General features: G+C 40.0%; 1 protein-coding gene across 27 annotated transcripts in view; it reads left to right on the plus strand.

The window, feature by feature from the left end:
* LOC138961423 (CUGBP Elav-like family member 2) overlaps nucleotides 1–21,857 on the plus strand; it is a 92,720-nt gene that overhangs the window by 65,611 nt on the left and 5,252 nt on the right. For 4 of the 27 annotated variants that reach the window (XM_070333067.1, XM_070333068.1, XM_070333043.1 and 1 more), the window contains exons 5-15: nucleotides 3,366–3,497; nucleotides 4,339–4,418; nucleotides 4,983–5,117; nucleotides 7,190–7,253; nucleotides 7,827–7,892; nucleotides 8,822–8,926; nucleotides 11,362–11,427; nucleotides 13,797–13,880; nucleotides 15,889–16,119; nucleotides 19,112–19,185; nucleotides 19,950–20,109. In XM_070333067.1, coding sequence (XP_070189168.1) covers nucleotides 3,366–3,497; nucleotides 4,339–4,418; nucleotides 4,983–5,117; nucleotides 7,190–7,253; nucleotides 7,827–7,892; nucleotides 8,822–8,926; nucleotides 11,362–11,427; nucleotides 13,797–13,880; nucleotides 15,889–16,119; nucleotides 19,112–19,185; nucleotides 19,950–20,109 — 1,197 coding nt within the window. Of the gene's footprint in view, nucleotides 1–3,365; nucleotides 3,498–4,338; nucleotides 4,419–4,982; nucleotides 5,118–7,189; nucleotides 7,254–7,826; nucleotides 7,893–8,821; nucleotides 8,927–11,361; nucleotides 11,428–13,796; nucleotides 13,881–15,888; nucleotides 16,120–19,111; nucleotides 19,187–19,949; nucleotides 20,110–21,857 lie in introns of all 27 variants that reach the window. The other 23 variants (XM_070333044.1, XM_070333050.1, XM_070333047.1 and 20 more) reach the window with 22 other exon arrangements.

Here is a 21,857-nt window from a genome sequence, read left to right on the forward strand (position 1 = left end):
TGCGATCGTTGGAAAACGCTATTGTTGGCGACAGACACACTTTCATTCAGTTTTTAAAGAGAACAAAGCAAACTTAGCAGCAAAATGCATCATCAGTCGAATGAGTTCAAAATGGCATGTGCGTAGGAATACGTGTCAAGGTCATAACTGAAAACGAGATAATAACCTCAACTAAAAAAAAAATTGCCATTGTTGTTTTTTTTCACTCGACGCCTCCCGGATAACGATAGCAATATTCGTTTTCAGTTCCAAAACAAGAATTTGATATTTCCATTGCCGTAATTCTGTTCTGTATGTTTATTTACACACAAAAACATATGTTTGTGGAAGAAAATAGTGCGTATGCAAAAACTAGGAGGTAATTTGGTTTCCCGACGCTTTCGAGCAGGAGCGGTGATTTTCGACGTCATGATAAAGTCATAAAAAATTGGGTTTTTTTTTACAAATGTTTATATGATTATGACTCGAATTGCATTCCTTTCAAACAATTATCAGGTCTTGATTTTAAAACCTGTGTGGGTTGATACTTTTCGTGTCTCATGATTACGTGATGGTAAAAATCGGGAAATCCCGTCTGTCACAAATTGAACGATAGCAATGTTATTTTAGATCGTAACAAAGCACAAACAACACAAAATGCGCTGACATTGTCTTTTCTATGTCTTTATTCCACCACAAGCAAAAATATACCAAGCATGTTACACAATGCAATCTAAAACAGAAATGATAAGCATACAAACTTTCGATCCAGTGACCAAAGCAATACTGTGAAACCTGCCACATGCATAACGAACTTCCCGCGGGTTAGGGGGAAGAATTTACCTGATGCTCCCCAGCATGTTGTAAGAGGCGACTAACGGATTCTGTTTCTCCTTTTACCCTTGTTAAGTGTTTCTTGTATAGAATATAGTCAATGTTCGTAAAGATTTTAGTCAAGCAGTATGTAAGAAATGTTGTCCTTTGTACTGGAAACTTGCATTCTCCCAGTAAGGTCATATATTGTACTACGTTGCAAGCCCCATGAGCAATTTTTTGATTAGTGCTTTTGTGAACAAGAAACAATTAACAAGTGGCTTTACCCCTTTTCCCCCCTTTCCCCGTCACGATATAACCTTGCACGTTTGAGAACGACGTTAAACACCAAATAAAGAAAGAATGCATAACGAGAGAAAAACTATTCAGATTCTGTACTCAATGGGAAAGTTTGTACGAAATGATGTTGGTGAATGGAGGGAGGTCTGCTCGGATTCTCGGCATAAGACCTAAATAAAATCATGAGCGTGTTTTTCTTCTCTTTTCATTTTTTTTCTTTCTTTTTCATTTTTATTGGAGAAAACAATAGCTGTTGAGAAAACTAGCTTGAGGAGCTGTGGATGAAAATGGGAAAAGATTTATGAGGAATTTCACTCTCTACATCACTAATGCTAAATGTTGCAAGTATCTAGGAAGATGGTATGTTGATATTGCATTCAGTGGGAACTTCTATGGCAACATTGTCCGTTTTCAAGTTTACAAGGAAAATCAGAAATTGACAAGGAAGTGAGAAGATTTTTCCTCTTCTATGAATTGCATGCATGTGGTAGTTTTGCCTTGATTTTGTAGGATCAGTTTTTACTTTTAACATTTTAAAATTTAAATGACAATATTTGGGCAGGAATCCAGATGAAACTGACAGTTGCAGTCAGCAACCTCTGAAAAAGCGTGATAATCTTTCTTATACTTGAAATCTGAACCGTATTGAATCACGTGCAATGGTCATAGTGTCATTATCTGATATTGTCATGATGCTTAAAGGCACAGTAAGCCTCCCGTAAACCCTCACAGATACTGTCAGGCTTTTACACACAGTACAAACACCCTTCCATTTGAACGCTCACCAAACGGGAATATCCTAGGTGCCCTCCGTAAAGAGCAAGCAATTTTCAAAGAATTTATTTTTGCGTGGTTTATCTTACCCCTGAGCCATCGTGAACCCGTGTGATCAAGTTTCCCTTTTTCACAATGTAGTCGTCAGTTAGTAATTTGAATGCGACTCGCTGTGAGCTTATCTGCAATAGCATGTTATTAAGTACATCTGACTATGCACGAAACAAACGGCTGTGGTTCACAAGAACTCTAGCGATGGCTTTTGACTGTTCAGAGGAACTGGCGATAGGTATAAACAGACCTGTTTACCAGTACGATTTGGGCGTATTTTGTACGCCAAATTATTATCGGTACGCAAATACGCGACATACGCACAAAATACACCTACGAAAAAAGTCTAGAATATGTTTTCCTGTGTTGGTGTGCTGATTACGGAATGGTACAACTGATACCGGTTTTGGTCGAAGGGAGATAACCATGACATTGACAGCGAGTCTTCAGCTGTGGAAACCTTGTTCAGTTGTTGGCACGTGCGATCGTCTGGACAATCGTGGCAAAATGAAGCAGAAAAATGTGCCAGTTTCGGATGACTGTACCAAGTCTAAACAGCAGAAGCAGCAGATTTTCTTGGATAAATATAAGAAAGGGCCAGGAATTGTGGAGTCTACTATAGGAAAAACTCGTGCTCACTGCAAGTATTGTAAATCAGATTTCTCCGTTGCCCATGCTGGGAAATATGTTATCGAACGACACTGCAGTTCTAAAACTCACTTGGACAAGGTTGCTGCAAAGAAATCTGCTGAAAGCTGCCAAGGAATTATGAAGTTCATTCCCGCAAAGCAAATCCTGCCAGAAGAAAAGGCTGTAGTCCGCGCTGAAGCGATGTTTTCTGAGATGATTGTAAAAATGAACTTGCCACTGTCAACCGCAGATGTTATTTCACGAACTTCATCTTTTCATTATCAATCTGTTTGGAAGACACTGGTTATAATGCTATAAACTGACAGCTAAATAAAATTGTTTTATTCCTGTTGTATTGGAAGGAGTTAAATTCTGAAGGTGTTCACAAGACATGCTTTTCTTACACAAACATGTTAGCACCCACGCGTACATTTTCCCTACCCCATATGGCTTTGCTTGCAAAGTACACCAACTTTTTGAAAAATACAATCAACTTTTTGGGAAAGTACTCTTGCCTCGGGTTTAGGGTAAACAGGTCTGTATAAACCGCCGTCTGCTACAAGAACCACGACCTTGCGTGACCCTGCTTCCGGGCTTTTCTTTTTTCAAACTTTCAAAACTTCGAATTGTACTGATCTTGTCTTGATGAAAAAAGAATTCTTTGATGATTTAAGAATGTTTGTGTAAGGCCAACAACAAAATTTAGTCTGTTTACGGTAACATATGCCCCAAAAAATAAGGTTGGTAGGTCGGGATTTTTTTATTTTATTTTTTTTCGGTGGATCCTGTGAATGACTTTATCTTCTGTTTTCTTGCAGTAGAGGAGCGCAAGTTGTTTATTGGCATGTTGAGCAAGAAATTGAACGAGAACGACATCCGCATGCTGTTTGCACCCTTTGGCACCATTGAAGATTGTACGGTGTTGAGAGACGCCAACAGCCAGTCCAGAGGTGGGTTATCCTGGGGCATTGTCTTATGCTGGCTGTGCAAAAAGACATGTACTGATTTAGGCTGTAATGTTAAACAGACATATCAGTGACAGAAAGACTCCGTAGCTAGCTTTATGAAAGGAAATTCGGAATTGTAATGTTAAGCAGATGGACAGTTTATTAACAGACATAACACAACAGCGAGTTTTGTGGCAGGAAATCTTGGGATGTAACGTTAAGCAGACTGACGATTCGTAAAGAAAAGGACTTGGCAGTTCGATTTAGGTAAGGAGTTAAAAGGCTGTGATGTTGGACCAGTGGACAACAGAAAGACTTGGCTGTTAGTTTTAAGCAAGGAGAAAAAGTGTTGCAATTGTTGCTGGGCAGTTTCACAGTAGCCTCCTTGTTTATGATATCACAAAACATAAATCAAAGTCGACACATGAAAATCTGAAATCTTTGCCTTTTTTTCTTCTCCCAGGTATGTCTGTTTTGCACAGCCTGCATTTGTACCTACTTTGACTAATTCTTCTGATAATCTGTTCTGAAACTTGTGCTAAAATGATGTGTAGCTGTTATAAGCTTTTGCCTTTGAGCAGAGGCGGCAGAGAAAGAATCCTTAGTACTTTTTTTATAACATTCGTCCAGTTCTATGTTCTTACTGTTTGTTCCTGTGGCAAATTCTTCCCATCTAGGCCAAAATGTCCTGCATGCTTTTCATGTGTATTCACATTTTCAGAGGTGCTGGGGGGGGGGGGGGTACATTCAGGGTTTTCCATGTGTAAAGAAAGCTATTTTGTTGCGTCTTCGTTTGTTTTCTCGTTTCTTTAGAGGCTTACTTGTGGTGTCTTGTGTCTTGCAGGGTGTGCGTTTGTCACTTTTGCCAGCAGGCAATGCGCCATCAATGCTATCAAGGGTATGCACCACTCCCAGACAATGGAGGTACGATCTCCCCTAATACCTTGGGGGTGCTGGGATCAACAGAGCCTTGGCGTTTCTCATTCTTTTGTGTCACAGTTTGTTCAAACAGTTCTTTGGTAACGTTCTTGTTGTGCGGTAGATGTATTGTTGTGTTAACTTTCTCATTTTCATGTCCTGTCTACGTTTTGTGAGGACTTTTTGTTTGAAAGCTATGAGTAGTTGTAGTGCAAGAAACTGTGTGAAACCTGTCTTGAGCAAGTGCTAATAAATGACTTGTGAAACGTGGAAAGGGTGCGGTCAGACATATGCTCATGGAAGGATACATGGTGTAACGAATAAGAAAAACCGCAGTTGCTCATGGCAGGTCACGTTAATCAGTTCATATTTGTTTTCTGTTTCAACCTCAAAGTTATGCAAAGGTTAACTGTTAAATTCACTATTCAAACAGATAGGGATGTTGGGTCTAAAACTCATAATTGATACTCATTCTTGAGATTTCTCTTTCCCTTTGTGTCTCATGCATCATACCCAGTGTGTAGTTCCTGTTATGTGGTTTGGCTCAAAACCTGTTTTGATTTCTTGCAGGGTTGCTCTTCGCCCTTAGTGTGCAAAATGGCTGACACACAGAAAGAGAAGGAACAGAAAAAGATGCAGCAGATGACCTCCAACCTGTGGATGCAGTTCAGCAGTCTGGGTGCTTTGGGACCCCAGTACTTGGCAGTAAGTGGAGCACTGTTGACACCAACACCGCTGCTCAATCTGGCTGCACATGTTCCATCTTGATTTCATTGTCTTACTTGACAAAAGTACTTTTACTCACACAGGACCAAGGGTCATAATGGTCTGTCTCCGGACTGATGTTGTTGAATTAGATTTGCATTTATGGGGGGAAAAAACATGTTGCATTTAGGGCAGTAGGGTTCTCGGTGTGATACCCACATAGCTGCCAACCCTCCCTAGAAAACCGAGGAATTCCCGATTTTATGTCCAGTCCCGGATTTTCCCGAATAGTGCAAAAGTTTCCCGATTAACATTTTTTCGAGTATAATTATATAACAAGTCGCGTAAGGCGAAAATACAACATTTAGTCAAGTAGCTGTCGAACTCACAGAATGAAACTGAACGCAATGCCATTTTTCAGCAAGACCGTATACTCGTAGCATCGTCAGTCCACCACTCATGGCAAAGGCAGTGAAATTGACAAGAAGAGCGGGGTAGTAGTTGCGCTAAGAAGGATAGCACGCTTTTCTGTACCTCTCTTTGTTTTAACTTTCTGAGCGTGTTTTTAATCCAAACATATATCTATATGTTTTTGGAATCAGGAACCGACAAGGAATAAGATGAAAGTGTTTTTAAATTGATTTGGACAATTTAATTTTGATAATAATTTTTATATATTTAATTTTCAGAGCTTGTTTTTAACCCAAATATAACATATTTATATGTTTTTGGAATCAGAAAATGATGGAGAATAAGATGAACGTAAATTTGGATCGTTTTATAAATTTTTTTTTTTTTTTTACAATTTTCCGATTTTTAATGACCAAAGTCATTAATTAATTTTTAAGCCACCAAGCTGAAATGCAATACCGAAGTCCGGGCTTCGTCGAAGATTACTTGACCAAAATTTCAACCAATTTGGTTGAAAAATGAGGGCGTGACAGTGCCGCCTCAACTTTCACGAAAAGCCGGTTATGACGTCATCAAAGACATTTATCAAAAAAATGAAAAAATGTTCGGGGATATCAATCCCAGGAACTCTCATGTCAAATTTCATAAAGATCGGTCCAGTAGTTTGGTCTGAATCGCTCTACACACACACACACACAGACAGACACACACACACACACACATACACCACGACCCTCGTCTCGATTCCCCCCTCTACGTTAAAATATTTAGTCAAAACTTGACTAAATATAATGACTGGAGTGTATTTTCAAGCGCCTGTACTCGGCGTAGTTTCACTTCTGAACTCTCGTTCAGCGCGAGGCTTCGTCACACAAACGCTGTGATCAAAATCGAAACTAAACGAGAATAGGCGAGATTTGTGGCTAGCGCATGCGCTTCAGTCGAATGTGGATGAGAAGCAGAAAAAGAAGCAGCAGCAGACGACCACAAAATGAAGAAAACAACGGTTTCGGCCCGAAAGTTTTTGTAAAATTTCAAGAATTTACCCCATGCTCCCCCCGCAGGTTAGGGGGAAGAATTTACCCCATGCTCCCCAGCATGTCGTAAGAGGCGACTAACGGATTCTGTTTCTCTTTTTACCCTTGTTAAGTGTTTCTTGTATAGAATATAGTCAAAGTTTGTAAAGAATTTAGTCGAGCAGTATGTAAGAAATGTTAAGTCCTTTGTACTGGAAACTTGCATTCTCCCAGTAAGGTCATATATTGTACTACGTTGCAAGCCCCTGGAGCAATATTTTGATTAGTGCTTTTGTGAACAAGAAACAATTGACAAGTGGCTCTATCCCAACCCCCACCCCACACCCCATTCCCCGTCGCGATATAACCTTCGTGGTTGAAAACGACGTTAAACACCAAATAAAGAAAGAAAGAACCCATACCAACCCAACAAGAGTTATTTTTGGAATTCCTGTATTGATAGATAAGGTCCTAGGTTTGCTGAAAATACACATAAAACTGCCAGGATTTGCTTCTTTTTTTGTGTGTGAGAATTATTCTGGTTTGATTTGGCTGTGGCTGGTTTTGTAAGTTTACAAGGTTGCATATTGAGCGACAAATGATTTTGCTGAGCTTTTTTTGTTGATCAAATAACTCTTGTTTCAGCTGATGCAACAGGCAGCAGCAGCCAACAACATGGGAGGAAGCTTCAACATGGGGAACTTGGGCAGTAAGTTCTTTTTGAATATTGGATATGGTTTGTTAATTTTGTTTTTTTACATATTACACACACACAAAAGTCATTGGAAGAGAATACTTGTCGTGGGAGAGGTACTTGATTATCGTTCTTACGTCAGGTATGTGCTGCATCCGCTCGCATTCAGAGCAGGCCCTTTTCTATCAATTACTGGTTCTCTGCCAGCGACACTTGTAGTAGGCATGTGTCTCAAGCCTTTCTTTTTGGACAGTGGAACCCTCTTGCTTCTGTGTTTGACCTCCTCAGTGGTAACCGTGTACGTAAAACACACTGGTACTCTTGGATTTCTTTTTGTTCCATTGAGTAATTCAGAAAGACCCCAACGAAAAAAAGCAAAGCCACGATTTTTGTGGGGGAGCCATTTGAAAAGAGTGGTTCCACTGTGACGAAAAGCATGTTTCAAACTTTTCTGAGGAATGAAACCAATGTTTTCTCTTTATTAATGTAACCTGAAACATTGGATAGCCTTTTTTCTGCATGCTGTGAAAAGTTTGTGAAACACTACTGGTTGGCCAAAGATTGGTACAGCGTGAGTGTTCCTTCCAGATGCTCTGAATGCAGTGGGTGTACAACAACTCTTGGCCGCAGCTGCTGCAGCCAGTAACAACCCTGGTAAGTTGGTTGTTGTTGGAAAGGGCACAGGCAGTTTGCAGTGCTGTTGTTGGTGTTCCTTTTCATTTATTTTCCCCCCTGCCAACAGGGAGGGGACCCGTTTCTAGGAGACGGGGTTCACCGATTCACACACTTAACCTCTCAACCAGAGAAACTGGGGAGAGGTTGTTTTTTGGTTCATGTTACAAGTTATGTTTTTTGATGATGTTGATTCTTTGATTGATGGTTTTTGTGTTTTTTGGCTGTTGTCTTCTTTTTCTATTATTACCCCTCACAGTGAGTCTTGACTGTGACTGAGGGGCATGTGCACAGTATTTCCCCATCTTTTCACCGTTTAAGTAATCGGATTATTCGGCATGTTGTTGTTGACAATGAAAAAAGATACAAGAGAGTATAGGCTTATATTGACAGAGTTGGTGTCTGATATCCATTGATTATTGTTGTGTTTTTGTGTGTGTGTTGTGAATTTAATTGTAAAATCAGGCTTACAGAAGAGATGTTGTTTGGTCGGTGTTTTTTCTTGCATTTTGTAACTGTTAGACCACTAGAAAGTACAGTTAGAGCATGATGCTAGTGGAAAATAAACATAACCAGATTGGATCTATCATTTTCAAGCGTAATTTAATTCTTAACACAGCAAACAAGTGTTTTGCTGTAGCATAGAACTAAAAACAGCTCAAGTTATTGACCAACATTACGTGAAGACTGTGTGTGCCTTTTCTTGAGCTTGCCTCTCTTCACAAATTCTTCTTAAACTGGCTATTAACTTGTGAAATAGGGGGGGGGAGGGGGGGCTTGAGATGTGGACAATGCCCAGTCCATGGTCTTAGAGGGGTTATTGGTATTTGCATATGGTTTTAATGGATAGGCAGAGAGTGAGATGTGCTGGCCTGATGCAAAGACTTTTTGTTTGTCACTGTGGCCCACAGGCTTGTTAGCCACCTTGGCAGGGCTGGGCTCAGGCAATGCCAATGCGTTAGGCAATAACACCGGCAACTCAGCCAACGGGGTCAATTCAAACGGCAACTCGGCAGGTACCAACCCTCTCTCGTGTGGTCGCAACTCCACACACTTTGGGCCCTTCTTTTTTCAAGTCTTGCTGCCGCTGCTCTTGTGCTGCTGTCCTTTGTTTTTGTGGCTGTGTTCACTTCTCTTTTTTTTTTTTTTTTTTTTTAATCCTTTTTTTGTGCCTGGTATTATTTATTCATTCCGTGTGGCATTTTTTGAGTTTCCTGTATCAGTCTCTGTTGCATGAGTTGAGTTGCTGCTCTTTTCAGTTGTTTCAGTTTCGGTCTTGAAATCAGAAATGCAAGTGTGTGGAGAAATCATTGCTTCGAGTTGTAAATTGACAGACTGCTTAAATAAACAAAGAATTTTTGATTGGAGATGGGAGCCTGGAAGAAAAACGGAATTACATAGTGATATCATTGCTACGGTGCACAAAAGACTTTGTTTTCAGCATAGCAAAACTGATATTAAATGTAAGAATTCAAAATTGATTTTTCGTCTTGCATTTCTGACCACCTGTGTGCACCCATCAGTCAGTTTCCATCCTGCTTCCACATCATGAATTGTATGCATCTTGCATATCTCAGCACGCTGATATTAAAAACATTGGATGGTACCTACTCTGTAGTCTCTTTTCCTTGGGTCTAACTCTGCCATCACTCAACGCAGCTTCATATATTTACCCAGTTGTTTACTATCCCCTCTTCTCAGCAGTAATGGATTTTAATAATAGGTGGAACACAAAGGTTGTCGGACAGATGACGTTAAATGATAAAATGATTGATTGGAATTTACTAAAAGAAGATATTAGGCTGACTAATTAATCGACAAGACTAATATTATTTAGTAATAAAGGGTTTTCCATCTCTGTTGGGAGTATGGATAACTAACTGGTCTAAAACACTTGCCATAATTTTGACTGACTGATAACGATGGGTCATTTGTCATGGAAAAAAAAGTAACAAACAATGGGTCATTTGTCATGGAAAAAAAGTAACAGTAAACGGTGTTCTTGCACAACAAACTATTCTCCCATTTCTGCCCCACCCCTTCGTCATGAAATAGTTTGCTTGCATTTCTTAGTTAGACTCGTGTGTGTGTGTAACAAGGATCATTTTGAGTTGTCGTCTCAGAGAACCAAAGTATAAGAAGGTTTTTGTGTGTGTGTTTTGTCCTCGTGTTTTGTAACGGTTCAAACAAACTTGTGGGTTGTCATCTGGAGGTACCATGTCTAGCTGCCACTGTGAGACAGTTTTTGGCGTTAGCGGATTAGTCCACTGCTTTTCTCAAAATAGAACAAGCAGGTATATTTCTGCTTCGTGGTTGCTGCTTAGTTTTTGACATATTTTGCGGTGTGATGACTGTTTATGCAAGTGAGGTATAAAAATGTATTATTCTGTTGTACTACTGTCATGAAAAAAAGGCAGATGCCTAGTGGTTTTTTTGACAATAGTATATTACAAAGACAAGCTATTGCAGAGGATTCTGTATGGTCTTGCCTTGTTATTTGGTTGACTGTTTTGCCTAATGCACGTCAGTACCTCTTGTTTTACTTTGCCATTCAAGTAATGGCATATCTTCGAAGCAATTTTCATATGATTAGTGTCATTTTTTTTCCGATTTTATTTGATGTGTTTTGTGTAAACCTTCCAGACATAAATCGCACGTCTTCCATCAGAGGTTTAATTTAGTTGTGTGATGTGGGAAGGACTGCATTGAAAACTGTATGAGTGTCGTAATCGTTTTCTTTTCAAAACATATTTGAATCGTGATCAGAACCCTTCTTGGTGTTTTGGGTTGACAGTTTTTTTTAACGATCCTGAGTGGAAAAGAATCATAATCACACTAAGCTCCTGCCCCTCATACTTTTTCTGTAGTCAAAGGTTTACTTTTTCTTCAGTTGACCTTTCACAGGTCGGGGATCTATCATCTGAGGCTCGGGCACTAATATTTGAACCAATAGGAGGAGTGTCTTTTGTATAATGAGTCCAGAGCAGTTATTGCTTTTACATTGAAGTGAATACTCGATAAGCTCATGTAATATTAGCTTTTAGATTGACTTTGAGTATCTAACCTTGTCACATTTGCTGTTAAGGCACACCCCAAAAAAAGTCTTTTTACGGTATCCCAACCGACCCTATTTTTTTGCGCGACCCTAGACTTTTTTTTTGGCATTTAGGGGAGAGAAAAAAACATTTGGGGGAATAATCTTTGTTTTTTGGCAAAATAACTGAAAAAATATGTTTTTTTGGAGAGAAAAAAATAACGACCTACCGACCCTATTTTTTTTGCCTATGTTACCGTAAACAGACCTTTTTTTGTGTGCCTAAAGTGAGTCATATGAGCATATCCTGTTTGTGTGTGTGGGGGGGGGGGGGGGGCTACCAGTCAGTTTTTTAGAAGAAAATGGTGTTTTCAGTTTTAAACAGGACTTAAGCGTGTGTGTGTGTGATTGTTGTAGGAGATTCATCGGGTCTTCAGAACTTGCAGGGCTTGGCTGCACTAGCCAATCTTGCCAACAATCCAGGTGACTCTACCGTTTGATCAGCATGAGCTTCTGTGTACATTCTGCTGTAGTCTTTTTCCCTTTTGGTTTGCTGTTTTCTGTTGTTTTTATCATTTTTTCTCAAATCTCCTTTGCCATGAACAGAAGCATCTGCCGAGCACTGTTTTTATTTCACATCTTCCTCCGCAATCTCTGATATCAAGCACTTCATTTTATTTTGGGAAAAGCCCTTGTAATCTGTAAAAGTAGTAAAGCTTTTGCGCCTTTAGCCTCCTCAGTGTGGAGAGTTGCATACTCTTGGCTGCCTAGAAAGCCAAATGGTGTGATTTGGTTTAGCGGGGGTCTATTCTTCTTCTTTTTGTTTTCAAGCTGATTTGAGCTGTGGCTTTGTCAAACTTCGATCTTCAGTTCACTTACTCTGGTTTTAAGATATTTCTGCCTTGCTAACAAACAGTATCAGTGTACCTGTGCTAAACAAAGTTAACTTGTGGGGGCTGGACGTTTTGTGAAGAGTAGTATTCCTTACTTTTATTTAATTATTTATTGTTTTTTTGTTTTGCTTTTAGAGTGTGGCATTTGTAGGATTGAGCAGTATATTTCATCATAACCTTGCTTGGTTGTAGAGTATGTGAGCTTTTTCCGAACTTTAATTTGAGTTGATGACACAAATCCATAATTATGACCACGATGGAGACAGGTGAATTGAAGGAGAGGGGAAATTCATTCAGCTCTTGAACAACTGTACCACAAATTGAAATGTTGCCAGTGGACATTTTGTGTGTGTATTTCTTTGCTCTCCGGTCCTACCTGGTAAATAGGTATGAGATTAAGTGTAAAACGTCGGTTTTGGAGATACCCAATACAATTTATCAGCATTATGTCTTTTGAGATAAAAACAAACAGTTGAAGCTTTAGTTAATGGCAACTTTTTCTTTGCGTATCAGTCTGCGGATATCCTGTTTGTGGCTGGTTTTTCCTGCGTTTGTGTGTGCGTGTGTATGTAAGAAAGGATTTTGTCTCTAGTACCATTGATAAATGGTCTCATCATTTTGTTCTGCTTTTATTCCGTTGTGGTCAGTGGCTTTAATCATTATTTTGTTCTGTTGATTATTTAACAGTAGTCCATGCGTTTTTGTGTTTATATATAACATGCATATGTTTGGTTTGCATTAGTAACAATGTTTACTTGCATGCTCTGTTTGATTCTACCAGTATGAGGAATGTGATTTCTGTGTATATGTCTTGTTTTTATGGTGTTATTTTGTGTACAATTTGCAGGGATTCCTTTGACCTGTTAGTGGTAGACTTTAGAGGGGACAAAATCCACCAAAAGTAGCATTTGCTTTGATCTATCATCTTGTTGAGACTAATTGATGCATGAACTGAAGTGTCATGTAAAAATACAAATTAACAGTTTATTTGTCAAAGTTGAACAATTGTCATTATTGGTGTAAACGTTTCTAATTAAAGGAATGTTGCCATGGATGAAAGGAAAGTGTTGAGATGTAACAGTTCTGATTGAATCAATAACAGGATCTAGGAATAAACAAACAAAATTGTTCCTGAGCATTCGTTCTTAGAAATACAATTTAGTTCAACATTCCTAGTCTTTTGTGAAGTTTTACTTGAAAACCAGCTACATTTTGAAGGCTGTTCTTGTTTTGATTTCTATCTCCTTAATCATGGAACACTTTAATAGAGCCCTTTCTGAAAATGTAACGGGTCATGCACAGCATTGCTGGCATTCTTATTTCTGGATGTACTATTAGGAACATGGCTGCATAACAATATTAATATGATAAGAGTTAAACTGTTTGTGTGAAGAAACTACCATCAAAGACAAACCATCTTTGCTGCGGTTTAGTGGTGTATGCTGTTTGCAATTACTCTTTTGGAGATTATTTTATTTGGGTTTTTTTCTGTAGATTTTGGTGAGCAGAAAAGCAGGGGTGTTTGTTACTTGCTGCAGGATTACCAGTCAAACAGATGACTTGTTCCACAAAGTTTCTAGCATCATTCAGTGATGCATGTAGTAACATCATTCAATGCTTTTGTGTACATTCACTGATGTTTTTACTGTCATTTAGTTGTGCTTGTAGCATCATTCAGTGATGCACAAACATTGCTGTTTTTATTGCTAAGACTACAACTATAAAGCGTCTAAATTTGACTTGTTTTGTGTTCAGAGGGACTTTTTTCAGGTTAGAAACTCATCTATTTTGTCTTCTTTTGATATAATTGACTTGACTAGTTTTAGGGTCAACAGGATTGAGAGAGGGGCCTGTATCCAGGTAGAAACTCATCCCTTTTTATCTTTTGCTAATGGGTGGTGTGCATTTTGGGCTGGTTGTCTGCAGTGTTGTGACGTGTGGCTGTTGTTGTTGTTTCAGCTGCCATGAACGCCATGGGTGCTCAGAACATGCCCTTTAACCAGATGAACAGTGGTACGTCTAATGCTTCAGGTATGATGGACAGTAAGTGTGCTTTCATTGGACAACCCAAACCTGCCAAACCCAACCCCCACCCCCTTCCTACCCCTTGCCCCCATCCAGTGTTGTTCCCAGACTCGTAGGACATTAGATAGTTTAATCTTGATTGAAATATGCATAGATCGAAATGTGCTGATTACAAAGAACTTGTTCAGTCAGAAGACCTCAAACATGTCAAAACTATCAGTAGGTCATCCTGCCAGGGATCTGACCAATGTGTGAAATCCTAAAAAGCACATGTCAGTGACAGTAGACATGCAGGCCTGAGAACAACACTGCCCTTCGCATAGCTGCCAACCCTCCCAAATTTTTCGGGAATCTCCCGATGTTTGAAATCCATCACGATATTTCAAAATTTGTTCGATTTTCCCGAAAAGGACATTTTCTACAAAATTTTGTGAAAGCAGCCTCTTTTGGGGGACAAAACCGGTGAAAAGACACTCTGGTTAACCGAGACCAGTTAAGTCGATGTGCGCATGTACGGAAAATAAGTTGTTTCTTTCCGGTTTTGGCATTCTAGAAATGCTCCCAAAACAAAAAGACCAAAGGCTAAAGGGAGGTTTTTATGGCAGTATAAGATGAACTATGACTGTATCGACAAGTCAGACAAGGGGGGATACCACGCATTTTGTAAAGCTTGTCCATGTGACGTTAACATCGGACATGGTGTGAAAAAGGACATTGAGCCCCCCAGACCACCGCAGGAATTTCATAGTCATAAGGTTGGCAGCCATGCCTTGGTTGTGGTTTGTTTGAAAAAGCTTACCCCCACCTAGCACCTCTCTTCCAGCCCCCTGTCTTCCTTGGGGTACTTGTGTTCTGGTCGTCTTGCCTCCTCTGGGTGTCTTTGATGTTGTCAACGTTACTGGTGTTTTTTGTGGCCTGTTGAATCAGAATTTACACATTTCTTGCATTCTCTGGCAAGTGAAGTCAGAGCTGGGTTAACACAGCACTTTGAGGAGTAATTATTCATATTACACTTGTTAATAGGGTTGTTGTTCAGTGGAATCTCAGGAAAAGTTAAGTTTTAAATGTTGCTGAGAAAACAGTTTTGTTAAAAGTTTCTATAGAAAGTGTTATTGACAGAAACAGGAAATTACAAGCTATACAGAGATGTAGCACATGCACAGAGTATAATTACGCTGAAGAATTATTCATGTGTGGTTCTTTTAAATTCAAATTGCTAAAAGCAGCAGCATAAATTGAAATTGTTACATTTATTATTCTTCCCAGTCTTTCTTGGCTTCGATGAATCAGGCTTACTAGAACAGTACTGGGTGGCCGAGTGGTAACGCACTTGCGCTCGAAAGCGAGAGGTTGCGAGTTCGACCCTGGGTCAGGGCGTTAGCAATTTTCTCCCCCCTTTCCTAACCTTGGTGGTGGGTTCAAGTGCTAGTCTTTCGGATGAGACGAAAAACCGAGGTCCCTTCGTGTACACTACATTGGGGTGTGCACGTTAAAGATCCCACGATTGACAAAAGGGTCTTTCCTGGCAAAATTGTATAGGCATAGATAAAAATGTCCACCAAAATACCCGTGTGACTTGGAATAATAGGCCGTGAAAAGTAGGATATGCGCCGAAATGGCTGCGATCTGCTGGTCGATGTGAATGCGTGATGTATTGTGTAAAAAAAAATCCATCTCACACGGCGCGTTGAATATGTGCGCGATATAAATTGCATAAAATATAAAAATAAAAAATAAAAAAATAAATCCCTGCGCTTAGAACTGTACCCACAGAATACGTGCGATATAAGCCTCATATTGATTGATTGATTGATTGAACAGTAGAAGGGTGATAAAGAAGTTGTGAGTTTAGTGTTAATGTTGATTTCATTCTTAAGGAGGTTTCAAAGAATATTCCATCTAATTCGGGGGAATAGATACCAAAACGACTACCATTGCTTGTTTGATAACATGTTAACAGTGCCCTACCTCTGCTAATGTCAATGACACCCATGATAATGAATGTTTACGATGCGTGTGGTTACAGGCCAAGGTGCTGGCAGCTCGTCGGGCATGCCGAACATGGGAGGGAACATGGGGGGCAACATGGGTAACATGGGTGGTAACATGGGCAACATGGGCAACAACAGCATGGGCTCCGGCTTCGGTAACAACATGAACGGCTTCGGCTCCACCAATGCCGCCAACATGGACGCCCTCAGCCAGGCCTACTCCGGCATCCAGCAATACGCAGGTTTGTCTGGTTTAGTCAATCAAGGTAAAGGTTCGTTTTATGATTTCTTCTTGTCTTCTCTACTTTTCTCCCCCGTCACCTCCCCTTCTTATTGTCCTTCCTTCACCCACACCGTCTGCTGTCTGTCTGCGTTGTGTGGATCTGTGCTGTGCCCACCTCGGGTGTGGGTTGCCGTTCTTCTTCGCAAGCTGTGATGTGGCGTTCTGCAACGTACTGTTCATGCCTGCCTTGTCCTCGTCTCGTTCTGGCCCTCGTGCGTGCTGTCCGTTCCTCGTCTCGTGGCGTCTGCTGTGCGTGGCTGTACTGGTGGTGGTGATGGGTGAACTATATTTTTATCATGCTGCAGGCACACGCTCAATGTTTTATAAAAATGGAAAGTGTTTTGTGAGGCATCCTGTCATGGCCTGATGGAGATGAAAGAAGACAATGTGAACGTTTTGCTGTATCGGAGTCAAAATTGTGAAAGTCAAAGGAAAGTTCCCCCCGCGGGTTAGGGGGAAGAATTTACCCGATGCTCCCCAGCATGTCGTAAGAGGCGACTAACGGATTCTGTTTCTCCTTTTACCCTTGTTAAGTGTTTCTTGTATAGAATATAGTTAATTTTTGTAAAGATTTTAGTCAAGCAGTATGTAAGAAATGTTCTTTGTACTGGAAACTTGCATTCTCCCAGTAAGGTAATGTACTACGTTGCAAGCCCCTGGAGCAAATTTTTGATTAGTGCTTTTGTGAACAAGAAACAATTGACAAGTGGCTCTATCCCATCTCCCCCCTTTCCTTGTCGCGATATAACCTTCGTGGTTGAAAACGACGTTAAACACCAAATGAAGAAGAAAGGAAAGTTGCATTTAATCTACTTATCCTCATACAGTGTAGCTACTTCCCAATGAGAAGCGCCATTTAATGTAAAGAAAAGCTTTGCTTAAAATAATAAAGAATTTGTTAGACTGGTTATCTGTTGATGATGGTCTTTTACCTGGTTTATAAACATGACAGCCCTCCTTGAATAATTGAGAATGAGGTGTGCCTGCAGCAAAGATTTCTACCTGACACTGATGTAAATAAGGTTTGCTATAACAAACAAAAAAAGCTCTATGCTGTACATATTGCAGTGTGGCTTGTGTACATAAATCACAGTTCAGTGATATTCTGAGACGTAAAGTAGCTTCTGTGTGAGCCTTGTGAACTGTGTTCTTGTACTGGAAATGTGCACTTCTTGCAGTGGGTCAAATCAAATTAACACTCGCTCACCTTAAATTACTTCAGCCTGGTTAGACTGCATTTTAGACTGTTAAGATTGAAAGGTAAACAGCAAGGATTCATTGACATAAAGAAACACGTTTAAAAAAGTGTCAACATACTGTGACAAAGAATTCGTTCAAGCAAAGCAGTTTGAATTTCAAGTGCAGATTTGTTTTGTTCCGAGATCCACTATCAATGCTAGTGTTGGCCAATCAATTTTCAAGATACAACTTGCAGAAAGTAACCTGAGTAAGTAGATAGTACTTCTTATGTGCACGCCAAAATATAAGAGCAAGTTTTGTTCTTTCTTTTAGGTTTTGATTTATCAGCGAAAAACAACATAAAAAAAATTGTGGTAGATGTGTTTTAGCCATTTTTACAGTTCAATTATTTTGGTTTGGTAAAAGCTAACATCTTTTCTTGGTTGTTGCATGTGTTTACTGATCTTTGTGATGTCCAGTCAATCATTGCGCTGTTTTCTTAGCTGTTATATGCGTATATTGATCTTTGTGATGTCCAGTCAATCATTGCGCTGTTTTTTTGGCTGTTATATGCGTTTATTGATCTTTGTGATGTCTGGTCAATCATTGTGCTGTTTTCTTGGCTGTTATATATATGCGTTTATTGATCTTTGTGATGTCCAGTCAATCATAGAACTGTCTTTTTTGTTATGTTCTGTATTCCCAGACGGTTTTTTTCTCATTTTTCGATAAATATCTTTGATGACGTCATATCCGGCTTTTTGTGAAAGTTGAGGCAGCACTGTCATGCCCTCATTTTTCAATCAAATTGTTTAAAATTTTGGTTAAGCAATCTCCGAACTATGCGATTGAATTTCAGCTCGGCAGCGTAAAAATTATTTAATTAGGTTGTTGAATGTTCATTAAAATCAAATTTTCACTAACAGATTTTAAAATGATTGCATCGTATTCCTGAATTTCTCCTGAAGTCAAAAATATATACATGTCAAATTTACTCTAAAAAAAATGTGCTCAGAATTTCAGAAAATAGGTTAAGTACTGCGTTCGCATGCTACGCGTAGACGAGCACAACCCATCTGGGTCTTTGGGTGTGGTTAGTCGAGACTATCTTAATATAATCTCGGCGATGACGTTTTTTTGGTGTTAACCTGTTACTTTGATGCCGACAGTTTGGCTAAATGTTTTTATATTGCTTCACGCGACTTATTTCTTTTATTGGATTTTTATCACATTTTTTCAGTTGGATACACAGTTTTGATTGACTCTTGAGTATGTTTGGACTGTTAAGTTGATTGACTCTTGAAGGTTGAGAGGTTGCGTGTTCGACCCTGGGTCGGGCCGCTATTTTCTCCCCCCTTTCCTAACCTAGATGGTGGGTTCAAGTGCTAGTCTTTCGGATGAGACGAAAAACCGAGGTCCCTTTGTGTACACTATATTGGGGTGTGCACGTTAAAGATCCCACGATTGACAAAAGGGTCTTTCCTGGCAAAATTGTATAGGCATAGATAAAAATGTCCATCAAATACCCGTGTGACTTGGAATAAAGGCCGCGAAAGGTGAACATTCGCCTAACAGGCTTGAGGTTTGCTGGTCGATGTGAATGCGTGATATATTGTGTAAAAAATTCCATCTCACACGGCATAAAAGCGCTTTGAACTTCGGATAAGGCGCTATATAAATAAAGAGAATTATTATTATTATTATTATTATTGAGTATGTTTGGACTGTTAAGTCTATTGATGAGCTGCAGCAGCTCAATTCATTGTTTGCCTGACCCAAGTGTGCTTTTTTCTCAGCTTCCTTCCCCAATGCCTTCAATTCCCAGGCCCAGATGCAGCAGAACGCCAATGCCCAGAGCAAGCAGTCAGAAGGTCAGTATTGACTTTAACACGCAATGGTAATGGCTTGGCGCTTTGGCTGGCCAGCTTGAAGAAATGAGTAGCTGGCGGTGGGCATTCAGAAAAGAACCAGTCAGTAGAGCATCTGCATCAAGTATGAGGTTCAGTTGGCCAATTTTTTTCACTGCACTTAATTCCTTCAGTGCTGTTTAAAGTATGAGATTGATAAGATTTGGATTGGAATATTTTTTACTTTATCTGTATTTCTTGGTTTTTTTTTCTCCACCTGTTTTTTTCTTCATCAAATTTTTCATATCTTTTCATTCTGGCTGTCTATTCTCTGTGGGTTTGTAGCGTTCACCCTGTGGCGTTTTGTTTTTGTAATCGTGCAGTGAAATGGAACGTCCGTCCCGTTCTGTGTTGAGGGCTAGCTGGGTGTTGTGGGTGGAGGGGTAACTGTCAGAGATCAGCGCAGTGTTGTTCGCAGACTCGGATGGACCTGGATTGAAACTGTTACGGTCCAAACGCCACGGCTTGGTCCTTACACTGGGAAAACGGATGGTCAGAAGACCTCATACATCTCGAATCAATCGGACATACAGGGATCAGACCAATGGGTCGGTGACCTAACATAGAGCCTGAGAACAACACTGTTGGTGTCGAGACTGATCACAGGGGGGAAACAGAAGATGTGAACAGTTTATCAGACTACTTCTACTACTGCTAGCATTGTCTTGTGTTGTGGCGTCTGGTGTGGCCCGTGCCTTAAGTGTTTTTCTCACCTTTCTGGGTAACTGGCGCCCGAATTTCAGGCCCTGACGGCGCCAACCTGTTCATCTATCACCTGCCCCAAGAGTTTGGAGACCAGGATCTCATGCAGATGTTCATGCCCTTCGGCAACGTCGTCTCCGCCAAGGTCTTCATCGACAAGCAGACCAACCTCAGCAAGTGCTTTGGTGAGTATTGCTGCTGCTTTCAAGTGTGGGGCAGTGCACAATGCATCAACCTCTAATTCTTAAGATGATCATGTTGGAGACCTTCTTGTGGATTTGACACAAAATGGAAGGGAAAAAGAACGTTGTTTGAATCATATCCCTTTATCACAGGATGATAGTCACTTGTTCATTTATTGCTTCTTATTGTCATGGATGCCGGGAGACTGATCCCACATATATCAACTCATTCAGTGGTTGGGCAAGCATTTTTCTAAACTGATATTTCAATGCTTCTTCTTCTTAGTTCATGGTGCTGAAATTCCCTTGTTCACTCATGATTTTGCACGAGTGGTTTCTTACGTGTACGACCGGGTTTACCCCGCCATTAAGGCAGCCATACGCCGCTTTAGGGGGAAGCATGCTGGGTATTTTTTTTGTTTTTTGAGTCACTTGAGAAAAAGTGACTCTATGTAATCGGTCAGTGTTAGTCTGTCCGGCCGGCCGGCCGTCCGTAGACACCACCTTAACGTTGGACTTTTCTCGGAAACTATCAAAGCGATCGGGCTCATATTTTGTTTAGTCGTGACCTCCAATGACCTCTACACTTTAACGATGGTTTCGTTGACCTTTGACCTTTTTCAAGGTCACAGGTCAGCGTCAAAGGAAAAATTAGACATTTTATATCTTTGACAAAGTTCATCGGATGTGATTGAAACTTTGTAGGATTATTCTTTACATCAAAGTATTTACATCTGTAGCCTTTTACGAACGTTATCAGAAAAACAAGGGAGATAACTAGCCTTTTCTGTTCGGCAACACACAACTTAACGTTGGGCTTTTCTCGGAAACTATAAAAGTGACCGGGCTCAAATTTTATGTGAACGTGACTCATTGTGTTGTGAATAGCAATTTCTTCCTGTCCATCTGATGCCTCATATAATATTCAGAACTGCGAAAGTGACTCGATCGAGCGTTTGCTCTTCTTGTTTGTTTCTGGAACCCACCAAACTCTGACATACCCCCCGCGGGTTAGGGGGAAGAATTTACCTGATGCTCCCCAGCATGTCGTAAGAGGCGACTAACGGATTCTGTTTCTCTTTTTACCCTTGTTAAGTGTTTCTTGTATGGAATATAGTCAATGTTTGTAAAGATTTTAGTCAAGCAGTATGTAAGAAATGTTAAAGGTCCTTGTCTACATTTTTATACCGAAATCGCCATTTGACCATTAAAATGCAGAGTCTATTATCTACTAATATCAACAATACACCCCCTTTCGATCAGGAAAGACGAAGCCAGTGTAGCCGTTTGAAAATTCATTGTAGTATTCCAGCGTAGTACTCATAGTAGGATATCCTTATTTGGAAAATGCCAAGCGCAAAACTCCTCTCAAATCCCGTGCATTTCGTGCGTTTATAAAAAAAAAAGCGTGGACAGCGCTCCAGTGTCAAACTGTTGCTGCACTTGTTTGGGCGTGGCTATAAGCATAGTGACATGAATTTGATTGGTCAATATTTTTAGGCAAAGCACATGTTCTCAGCAAACAGAAAACAAAATATTGGAAGCGTGAGTCACGCTACCCAAAAATAAAATCTTTTTTTTACATATATTTTTTTGTCTATAATTTTTTTCCCCATGGTTCATTCATCATTTGACATTATTTTGTATCGAAATCTAACCATAAGATTATTGAAAAAAAGCAAAAATTTTAGACGACCACCTTCAAGTCCTTTGTACTGAAAACTTACATTCTCCCAGTAAGGTCATATATT

The sequence above is a fragment of the Littorina saxatilis genome, linkage group LG3 (assembly GCF_037325665.1).
Source record: "Littorina saxatilis isolate snail1 linkage group LG3, US_GU_Lsax_2.0, whole genome shotgun sequence".
NCBI classification, from domain to species: Eukaryota; Metazoa; Mollusca; class Gastropoda; order Littorinimorpha; family Littorinidae; genus Littorina; species Littorina saxatilis.